General features: G+C 35.7%; 2 protein-coding genes across 8 annotated transcripts in view; one reads left to right on the top strand and one right to left on the bottom strand.

The window, feature by feature from the left end:
- LOC107589599 (frizzled-3-like) overlaps positions 1–8,662 on the top strand; it is a 37,880-nt gene extending 29,218 nt beyond the window's left edge. Inside the window, exons 5-7 of one of the 4 annotated variants that reach the window (XM_016278087.1) lie at positions 4,157–4,305; positions 6,068–6,304; positions 7,500–8,662. In XM_016278087.1, coding sequence (XP_016133573.1) covers positions 4,157–4,305; positions 6,068–6,304; positions 7,500–7,716 — 603 coding nt within the window. In that variant the 3' untranslated portion in view covers positions 7,717–8,662. Of the gene's footprint in view, positions 1–4,156; positions 4,306–5,508; positions 5,749–6,064; positions 6,305–7,499 lie in introns of all 4 variants that reach the window. The other 3 variants (XM_016278085.1, XM_016278088.1, XM_016278086.1) reach the window with 3 other exon arrangements.
- A 71-nt stretch (positions 8,663–8,733) lies between these two features.
- cdc42bpaa (CDC42 binding protein kinase alpha (DMPK-like) a) overlaps positions 8,734–11,774 on the bottom strand; it is a 72,292-nt gene continuing 69,251 nt past the window's right edge. For all 4 annotated transcript variants that reach the window (XM_016278081.1, XM_016278084.1, XM_016278082.1 and 1 more), the window contains one exon: positions 8,734–11,427. In XM_016278081.1, coding sequence (XP_016133567.1) covers positions 11,296–11,427 — 132 coding nt within the window. In that variant the 3' untranslated portion in view covers positions 8,734–11,295. The remainder of the gene's footprint in view (positions 11,428–11,774) is intronic.

Raw genomic sequence — 11,774 nt, 5'->3', positions numbered from 1 at the left:
TATACTGTATGTGTGTGTGTATTTATATATACATAATAAATATACAAAAAACACATATTTTATGCAAACAAAAAACATTTATTTTGTATGCAATTAATCGTGATTAATCGTTTGACAGCACTATTTTTTTTACATAATTTATTTGTATCAGTGTTTTTTTTTCTTTTAAAAAGTCTCTTATGCTCACAAATGCTGAACATTTTATCAAAAATACAATCTTGTACAACAATTATTATTTTAAATATTATAACAATTTAAAATAACTGTTTTCTGTAACTGTGATTTATTTCTATGATGACAAAGCTGAATTTTAAAAAAATTTATTAAACATCTTTTGTATCATTATTAATAGCTTCACTGTCACTTTTGATCAGCTTAATACATCCTTGCTGAAAAAAAGTATTAATTTCTTTAAAAACAATCTTACTGACCCCAAATATTTAAAATGGATATTTTATTGTTACTTATTTCACATATTTTTTATGTGTAATTACACTTTTTGAATTTATGCAAAAAAAAAATTCTTACAATTACCATCATTCATCATCATTTGTTGGATTTATATAGCGTTTTCTAGGCACTCAAAGCGCTTTACATTGTCAGGGGGGATCTCCTCATCCACCACCAGCGTGCAGCATCCACCTGGATGATGCGACGGCAGCCATAGTGCGCCAGAACGCCCACCACACACCAGCTTACTGGTGGAGAGGAGACAAATTACATACAATAAAGAATGAAAAAATCATTATCCTAATAGTACTCAACCTTAATTTTAAATAAATAACATTTCCTGTATTTTTATAATTAGATTACCTTTGTCATCATCAAATGCTAATGTTTAATATTTAAAAACTAAATGAATAATTTAATAACATTAATAAATGTTATTTTTAGTAAATCTCAAAATGAAAATCCTTTTTTTCAAACTGTATATTTTTGTATGCCTAAATTCAGCTGTAATATTTAAAATGATTGATTTGAATGTTTTATTTTTAATTTATAAAAAAAAAAAAAAAAAAATTATCTATCTATTTATCTATCTATCTATCTATCTATCTATCTATCTATCTATCTATCTATCTATCTATCTATCTATCTATCTATCTATCTCAGACATTGATCAGTTATTAGCCATAACATGATTTTTCCCCCCCGGCTTATTGGTATTGAGAATAATTCTAAGAGAAGAGACATAAGGAGGGTTGTATATGTTGTACAGGGTTGTATCTAATATATCATATCGTATGTATTTTTATATTCAAAGTTGTGGCAACAATGTTCTGAGTTTATGATAAAATTTCTACTGAAAGTTTAGTCTTTAAGCACTCAGATGAGATGATCTTAGTGTGTCTGGCAGCTAAGCTTATTAAACCATGTTGTGAAGAGAGGCAGATGAGATTTATAATGTCTACCTCCTACATTTCAAATAGTTTTTCCTCCCCTGGTTCCAGCTGTTCACCTCCTCCAAGTGTTGCACCAGTATTTCTAATTATCTTTATGAAGATGGAGACATCAAATGTCGAGGCAGTAAAGTGTTTGATTTGATTTACTATAACAACTGGTTTGCTTTGACTGACTGAAGATGATTGTAGTAATCGCAACCTTCTGCAAGCGCCACATTCGCTGCAGATATCCATGTTAAGGGTTCTTTTGTGTTGTGGAGTGAATGGATGGTGAGATACGATCCAGCGCAGTGATGCATGAGGCATTTTTATTACAGTGTAACCATAGCCGCTCGGCCTCTCCCTGCACACAATCATAAACGGATCCGAGTGTCACGTGATGCAGTAATTCTCTCTCCTCCCCTGCGGCGATCTTCTCCGTCTTCACCATCGCATGCTCTCTCGCTTCGGCCCTGCATTCATCTTTCTCATTTTACTGCTGATTGCCTTTAGTTTCTGATTGAAGTCAGTTGGCACTATAGCAAGAGTATATATTATATAACACTACATAGTATATGATTTGTTAGCATTAGGTGAGGTACCTAAAAAAAAAACTTGATTATTTGATTATTTTCATATTAATAAAAAATATTGCATTATTGTTAATTGTCTTCATTTAGTGAAGACTTTAATAGTTGATGAATTTATAGCCTTTTTTATATTTGAAATGTATTTATTCTTTTTTTTGTTTAAAAAAATGAATGTAATTGTTTTTTTAAAAAATGTTATATAAATTTTTTTGGAATGTTTAGAATATCAAAAATCTCTCTACACACAAATTCACACACATATGTGTGTGTATACACACATTTATATGAAATATTTATGTATATTTACACTATATTAATACTGTGTGTGTGTATACAGTACACACATACATACATACATATATATATATATATATATATATATATACATATATATATATATATATATATATCAAGCAAAAAGGTAAAGTTCAAAGCGTGCTTTCTACAGTTAATATTAATTATTAATTCATGCATATAGTAATTAACAATATTAATTATATATATTTTTTTAAAATATGCATAACAATAAATAGCAATATTTATCACCATAAATTTGTGGTTGTTAGTTATTATTAATATTAAAGAATATATTTGTAAATATAAAAAAAAAAAATATATATATATATATATATATATATACACACACACATACACACTCTTTATAAATTACAGCAATGTATAATGTTTTAATATTTTAATTAAACGTGTTACATTTTTATGTAAACAGTGATTCATGTATTTAATATATTGCCTGCTGCCCAGCCCTGTGTCAGGTGCAGTCTTGCAAGATTGCTCTTCAGATACAATGCATCTCTTTTTTTCTTGGTGTTTTCATCATTGGGCTTGTTAAGTCACGCTGTGCTGCCTGTATTGTGGTCAGTCAGCCCCTGTAGCGCTCTGGAGAACAATGCCGAGGGGAGTCTCAACTGAAGGACAGACCCCCCTCCTGCTGTGATTAAAGGTGCTCAGGCCTGTCATTACCTCAGAGCACAGAGACTGACTCACAAAAACTCAGGGCTTTGATTGGCTCTACATGAGAGACGCGCTGCGTGTCAGTCTGTGAGGTAATGCACTCAGTCTGATCACACGTGTTATTCACTCATCAGGGAGGGTTCCTGAGTGTGTGAAAGTCATGCACTTGAAGGATTGAGGATGTCCGTCATTATCTGTTGATGTGAAGACATCATGGCTTATGCTAAAGAAGTGAATGTGTAGCTATATAATAATCTTTAATGATTCAAAAGTGTGTCATGAAGCAGAATTAATGCTGCTGGATAATTATAATTTTAAACTATTTTCATGGTTCATTTGCTTGGTCCAAACTCAAGATTTCACCCCCATCTTCAGCATTATACCACAATATAGTATAGTAACTAGGAGCCTTTACATTTTACATCATCAATCGATGTTCACTTCAGCAATTTAGCACAGATGGATCATATGAGCAATTTAATATTTCTTTCTTTCTTTTGCAGTTTTATGCATTTTTATTTCAAATACCCTAGTTATTGTATGCATTGAAAGCGATGCAAGTCACTTTGGATAAAAGCATCTTCCGAATGCATAAATGCAAATGCAAAGCATGTTTTCCTAAAAACCAGTTAAATACTAACCATATTTTCTTGCAGATTTGATCACTATTCTTCATCAGTAGTAAACAGTGCATGCAAACTAAACTGTACATTCAGCTTAATTAGGACCAAATTACTGTGAATTATAGATGCATCCACTTTTCCTGCTATGAAACTCCACATTTGGCAGATGGTTTTATCCTTCTTGTAAATATGATAATCCTGACATGTCTTGAAGGCAGCATACATTAGTATTTTTCTGTGAAAAGGTGTCAGTGTATGTTGCAGTATCATGTGTCTAAACAAATAGCACATGCTGTCAGTGATTTCAACCACTAGAGGCCGCTCTCGCACTGTATAATGACAGCAGACCCTTCTCAGCTGCTCCAGCAACGGACGCAACCCGGAAAACTATCGGCATGGATTTTTGTCGATAACCGATAGTTCCAGCAATCAACTATCGGTGCCGATTAATCGGCAAAACCGATACATCGGTCGACCTCTAGTGCTTAGTATTCTGGATGTGGAGTGTGTGTGTGAGCCTGAGGGAAACGTTCAGTGATCCGTGAAGCTCTTCCAGAGGACTGATGATGATCATCATCTCTGTGTGTAGGTGGAGCAGACCAGCAGGCCTGACCTCGTCCTGTTCCTCATGAAGTACCTGATGCTGTTGGTGGTGGGGATCCCGTCGGTGTTCTGGGTGGGCAGTAAGAAGACCTGCTTCGAGTGGGCCGGCTTCTTCCACGGCCGCAGGCGGAAAGAGTGAGTTACAGTACCTTCCTCATTCACAGGAGAAAAGACTCACGATTCATTTCAAACTAGACATGATCAAGTGGTACTGTATTTACAAGATGATGTTTTTTGGACGAAGAACAATGAACATTGTATTGAACTGTAATGTATTTACTGCCATCAACAATTTTATTCAGAAAGCTTTCTAAAATGTCTAAAATATCAACAGCTAAGAATAATCATGCATAATGAGGCATTGATACTTTGGGGGGGAAAATAAATAAATATTTGTAAAATAATATCTGGAGAATATTTAGTTTCCTCTAAATTGACACAAATGAAGTTTTCCCTTTGTGCTGTAATACGTAGTATATAATTCATATCATATTTAACATTTATATTATTAAACAAAATATTATATAAGGTTATGAAAAATTCTATATCATATAACTACATAAAACAATTATTATATATTTGTTTATTTATTTTTAGATTTAAGAATAACATTTATAATACATTATAGTCATTATTTTTATATAATTATACAGTGGTGTGAAAAAGTGTTGGCCCCCTTCCTGATTTCTGAAATCTAAAAATGTAAAATATATGGATTCTAAAATTCTGTAATATATAATTAACTATGTAATATATTAATAATGTATTTGTTTTTATGTAAATTTTTAGATGTAAGTGCTATAATAAAATTATATATTAATAAAATAATACATAGATATTTATATTTTTGTAAATGTCAATTATTTATTCTGTTGGTCTAGCAATTATCACCTTTTAACCCTAAAACAAATCATAATCAAATTACTAAGAAACCACTGAATGGAATAACACAAAGGTATTATTTTAAAGCTTAGAAACTCAGTTTTTTTATTTATTTAATTATTTTGAACAACTCTTAACAAGTGCCGAGTAGTCCCTCTAAAACCGAGTGTACCCCCCCACGGAAAATTTTCCTAAAAATACAGAACGTTTTCTATCAAACGATACCTAACTTTTGACTCTCCTTGCTAAAGTTTTGGAGTTACGAGTCATTATTTTTGTGTTTGTCACTCAGAAAAAACAACACCTTCAGGGATGCAAAAATTCCTTCAGGGCTTAAAGGGTTAATCTCTTTTAAATTGTAGTTTATTTAACCTATATGTGAACTGATTTTACCTTGTTGTTGCAATGAAGATTCCATCAAACAAGCAGCTAAATGAGTGTTTCTCTGGTATCCAGCAGCGGCGCGGTGAACGAAAGCCGGCAGGTCCTGCAGGAGCCAGACTTTGCTCAGTCTCTGCTGCGAGACCCAAACACTCCCATCATCCGTAAATCCCGCGGGACGTCCACTCAGGGCACATCCACCCACGCCTCCTCCACACACCTGGCCATGCTGGACGACGTGCGGAGCAAAGCCAGCAGCGTCCACAGCAAGATGAGCAGCTATCATGGCAGCCTGCATCGCTCCAGAGACGGCAGGTCAGGTCAACAGCAGCTCAACACTCGGCTTCAAACTTCATGCCACGTGCACCTAAATATGATGATCCGCTCATTCAAACGATACCTAACTTTTGACTCTCCTTGCTAAAGTTTTGGAGTTACGAGTCATTATTTTTGTGTTTGTCACTCAGAAAAAACAACACCTTCAGGGATGCAAAAATGCCTTCAGGGCTTAAAGGGTTAATCTCTTTTAAATTGTAGTTTATTTAACCTATATTTGAACTGATTTTACCTTGTTGTTGCAATGAAGATTCCATCAAACAAGCAGCTAAATGAGTGTTTCTCTGGTATCCAGCAGCGGCGCGGTGAACGAGAGCCGGCAGGTCCTGCAGGAGCCAGACTTTGCTCAGTCTCTGCTGCGAGACCCAAACACTCCCATCATCCGTAAATCCCGCGGGACGTCCACTCAGGGCACATCCACCCACGCCTCCTCCACACACCTGGCCATGCTGGACGACGTGCGGAGCAAAGCCAGCAGCGTCCACAGCAAGATGAGCAGCTATCATGGCAGCCTGCATCGCTCCAGAGACGGCAGGTCAGGTCAACAGCAGCTCAACACTCGGCTTCAAACTTCATGCCACGTGCACCTAAATATGATGATCCGCTCATGCTTATGCATACAGTATACTCATCTTAAGACATGTATACTATATAGCAAATCTGCTTGATTGTAATATTGTTGCAAAATGTAACTAACTATATTATCACCAAAGATATTTAATTTTCAGTCAGAAATTGCTAGTAAATTTCAGTTAATTACAAAGAAAGTGCAACTGCAAGTACATTGAAGTAAATGTGAAATTTTGAAGTAGAAAGACTGAGATAGTATTTTCTTAAATGCACTGCAATAATCGGTTTTATTTACAACTTTGGAAAAAAAATTATAGTGTACAAATAAAATTGACTTGACAAGGGGCCCCTCTCTAAAAAAAATAAAGGCGGCTATATACTTTCATGTATAAAGGAAAATTGTACTGTGTATAAAATATCTGAAAAATATTTAGGTATGAGAGTGCTTTTAGTAAGCAGAATGAAACTATTGTCAAATTCTGTACATTTTCTGTAAAGAGAACAAAATGGTCGGAAATATTTAAACTCTTAGAATTTATAATTTTATATATAATTTAATAATATATAACTTTAATAGATATGCCTTAGTGTATGTGTATTTTATAAATATAAAATATTTATAATATATATTTTTTTTGTAGAAAAAATATTTTATTAAATTATGAAAAATTATATATAATTAAATACACTTCTCATTAAGTAAAACAAAAATATATTGTATATAAAAATATACTTTGTAAATATTTAATTTCATAATTTTATTACATTTATTTGTGTATGTATATATACACAAACACACAAAATTGTATATTAATACATTGTAAATTCAGTTATGTAACTAAAATGTATATTTAACATATTTCCACTCAAGTATTTTTTTTAATTTATAATCTAAATATATTAATATAAATTTTATAAAATGTGTAATAAAATATATATTAAATATGTATATACATATGGAATATACAGAATTTTCTGTGGATCCCTTCTCACTCCCTTGCAGCCCCTGACCCTGTGTTTGAAACCTCTGCTTTAATACAAGTGTGTCAGTTGAGCTTCCTCAGAGATTTTCATATAGCAGTGCGTGTTTGGACCTGTTGAGCTGCGCGTTTAAAGAAGCCTGAACTTAAATAACCGGTTGGTTTTCCCTCTGAACACAGGTTGACCCCCTCCAGCCACAGAGGCATGGAGGAACGCCCGGCCTACGGGAGCATGCCGCGACTCAACGAGCAGCTCTCCCGTCACAGCAGCCTTCAATGCCTCGACAGCCAGTCCAGACACGGCAGCGCCCGAGACCTGAGCAACGCACCGGCCGCTAGCATCACGCACGGATCCAGTATGAACTGCGTGGTGGAGGACGACGGGACAAGTGCGTAACCCAGAGACTAGCCTCCTCATACTGAAACGAGAGGCGTAGGAGAGTCCCTGTTCTGGAGCCGCTAATGGACAGACATGCGTTTTTGGCAGCAGCAGGGGAATCAGAAACTCGATGCATGTGTGTTGACAGAGCTGTCCTCAGGATTTGTCCCATTAGTGGCACACCTGAGTAACAAGAGATGTTTTCTTTGATACTGTGAAGATCTGCTGGATGAAGTTTACTGCATGTGATAAAGCAGCGTCAGGACGGGCCGCAGCTGTCCGATGGGAAATTCTTTCCCATTACATCCATCACACAACCCAGTTTAAAGAGTTAAAGGATCACCGACGCTTGAAGATTGATGACTGTCCCATTAGAGATCAGATTTCAATCCTTCTAAAGCCGAAGGATGGTTCAAAGAGAGGGAGGATCAGCAGTTCTGTGCCTCTGGCAAGATATATTTCGTTTCTGGTGGTAGTTTGGTTGAGAAGGCATGGATAAATGACATACCAGGATCCTCACCAACACCTGATGTGCTTTTGTTCGGCCGCTTGACGGCTGCCTACCTCATCACATCGTATCACTCTGACCTGCATTTCCTTCCCACACTCGTGTCACCTTACAGAGCTAAAATGGGCTGCAAATGTTGACTTTCAGAACATCTTGCACGTCGATGCTTTTCCGCCCATGTGTACAGGAGTCTTACGCTTTGTAAATGGCACTTATGTTGCTTCATGAATATTTCAGCAGGCCATTGCTACATGCGCTCTACTCTGGCCAGAGCTCGTGCACAAAACGCTTAGCATGGTGAATTTTCATGAATCGTGCTCTGCTTTACGACCCGCTTTAAGAGTGAAGTTGTGTTTTTGTTTACATGTTGGATGAGATTGGTACTCAGTGCCTAAACATGTGACTTTGGACCTGTGCTTTGTAAAATCTGTTTTTCTGATCACTGTTACTGCTTCTGCTGTACCTGCTGGGTAGATTACTTAAATGTAGTCCATTACAGATTACATGACAAAAGTTGTAGTCAGTAATGTAATGTAATCCAATACATTACACATTTTAGGTAATATAATCAGACTATTATAGATTACTTTTAACTATACAGGACAAAGTAAACCATAAAGGTTTGCCACAACAAAGGTGAGTAAATGATGTACATTTAGATTTTTGAGTGAGCTATTCCTAAAAACCTGGAATATTTGGGAATTCTGTACAGCATCTTGTCTGCAGAATGCTTTTTTTTTAGGGAAATCAATTTCTCAGTTTAACAAATCTGACACATGCTTTTCAAAAGCGAGCAGTAGTGCATGTGAATAATTCATAAACGCCAATTAGTGTATGAAATCGGACAGAGGGACAGCTAAAATTCACGCACTGACGAGGTTCTGTTGGAGACGTAATGGCTTGGCTCTCTAATCTGAGGTATTTTGAGGGTCAGGGATGTTTGATAGTCTGACCCTGCACATTTAAAACATCACTACAGCAGCTTTACGGTACGCCCTCTGTGAATTTGTATTAATATCAAATGACCTAATCTCCAGCTGGTCCTCGTGGTCCCTGTTGAGTCATTATGAGCTGCAGGAAGTGTTAGAGGAAGAGGCAACAGCTAAATGCACCAGTGAGTTTGAAGCCCTTTGAATGCTTCAGCTGATGAGTTTAGTGTTTCTCCATGTCACTCAAACATGAAACGCTCTGAAACTAGTGGTCCAGGTTACACTACGTTATATTCACATGTACACCTTAGGCAAAGTTTGGTTCTTGTGAGTTGGAAAACAAAAAGAACTTTAAACACCGAAAATAAAAACAAAATACTAAAAGAATAATAATTGACAATAATAAAGAAAAACCCCTCTTTGGAAACAGCATTATTGCTTCGGTAACGGAACCATGAAGCACAGATGTAGGCAAGAATAACATGAACAAGGCTGCAGTGAATCTCTGTTACATTCAGCACAACAGCTTATTTATGATCACGTGACTGTACGTGTTTGGAGTGTGAGTTTAATATGGATGCAGCGATATATACACATCTTGATTTCTCTAAACGCTAGATCTTGTACACAATGAAACACAAGGAGATTGCAGTCATGTAAATCATTCTTAGAAAACATTCTTATATCAGTTGTTTGTTAAATGATAAATATTGTTTGATGATTTAAAATTCCATTTAATGATGCACTAAATTTATAAACAATTTCACTGCTGTAAATGTCACATTCAATGCAAGTTTACACAAGAATGTTTTTTTATTTTTTTTTTTACAAACTTCACTTTTGCTTTTAGTATCTCACATTCAGTGCAACAATTTCACTCAAGAATTAGTTCGTTCAAACAATTTTAAGGTTGCATTCAAACGACAATTTACATATAAATGATTTATGAAAAATTTCACTGTGGTGAAATTTAATGGCGACCATGTGAATCTTACATTTAATGCAACAATTTATGCAAGAATGGTTTTACAAAATTTAACAAAGCAACAATTAAGCAAAAATTGTTATATGAATAATTCGCTGTGGTCATGTGTACCTTGCTTTAAATTCAAGATTATACAAGATTTTATGAATGTGAATGTTTAATGCAACAATTTACGCATGGATGTTTTTATGAATGATTTCACTGCAAGCTTGTTAACGTCATATTCAATGAAAAATTGCACATAAGAATGGCTTTATGAAAAATTTACATACAAATTATTCTCCTTGTGTTTCATGAATGAGGCCCAATACTTTTTTGTAGTGTTCCCTTGCAAATCTTGACAATTTCAGTGGAATTATGAAAAACTAGCATATCTTGACAAAATAATGCTTAAGTTGACATAAAATGTCTGCATAATATACTAAAACCTTGACCCGGAAAATAAAAAGGAAAAAAGACTCTCAAAGCCAAGTCACACTTATTTAAAAACAGAATAGTGTTATGATTTCATTATATATTATACTCTACTTAAACTCTATTTACATTATTGAACTCAGAATCTATTCTTGAACTCTGACCTCTGACTGTGAAGGTCGGCATGGCACTGGAGGGTAGAGGCTGAGTTATACAGTAGTGCCACTCTATCGTTTGGGGCTGAACTCAATTGAAGTGTTCATGTTTTATCACACGGATTGGAACGCCACAAACAGCTTTCCATGATCCTCGACGAATGTTTTCATGATCTTTAGTGTTATGCGTTTAAAGTAACATCCCCCCGGTCCATTAAGACTTTTGAATGCATATTTTTTTTCTTGTGTTAGATGAGGCACACTTGTTAACAAACACTGATAAATTCACGTTAAAGCTCTGTGTTTGTCGTTTTCGACCCCGTCCACACCTGTGGCGGTAGGTGATAAGCTACACTCAGTGGTCTGTTCCCCCATCCATCACAGGAACAGGAAGTGTGGTGATGGGTCCACAAAAGGGATGTAAGGTGCACGGTAATGTGCGTGTGTACAACAATCACACGTGTAATGCATATGCACACTAATACATGCAAACACACACACCTGGGCCCAGCGGCGCGTTTAGGAATATGACGTATAAGGAGTCGGCTCTCTGTCTCTCTCGGGGGCCCCACCGGACGTCAGAAGGTAGTGGGATAGGGGCTGAGCTCATGTCTCCCAGCCCAGGTGCTCGCTGCGCTCCAGAGACTGAGTCTTGCTCTTGTGTGGGGATGAAGGGCTCGGGGGGCTGCTCAGGTTGGAGCTGTTGGAGGCCGTGGAGTGACGTGGCGAGTCTGAATCCTAAAAGCAAAAGACGAGAGAAAAGTTAGTGACATTTTGTATTTTTTGTCCTTTTCTTGTCTATTTTGATCAAACATCACACTCTTCTCAGGCCAAAACTAATCAATGATTTATTTATAAGTATGTTAAATATAGATGTTCAAAATTACATTTTGTAAGGGAGTGAATTGTCTGAATCACATGGAGTTAAAGAAGCTTGCATGGGGTCATGTGACCAGACACACTTATGAATAATTAGAATAAAGTTCAAAAATTTGAAGTCGGTAAGTTTATTTTATATATATATATATATATATATATATATATATATATATATATACTTTATTTAGAGAGTGTGTATAAAATTT

Source organism: Sinocyclocheilus grahami, unplaced genomic scaffold (assembly GCF_001515645.1).
Source record: "Sinocyclocheilus grahami isolate Dianchi unplaced genomic scaffold, SAMN03320097.WGS_v1.1 scaffold118.1, whole genome shotgun sequence".
Classification (NCBI taxonomy): domain Eukaryota; kingdom Metazoa; phylum Chordata; class Actinopteri; order Cypriniformes; family Cyprinidae; genus Sinocyclocheilus; species Sinocyclocheilus grahami.
The sequence above is the reverse complement of the archived record's forward strand: the minus strand, read 5'-3'. Positions and strand labels throughout refer to the sequence as shown.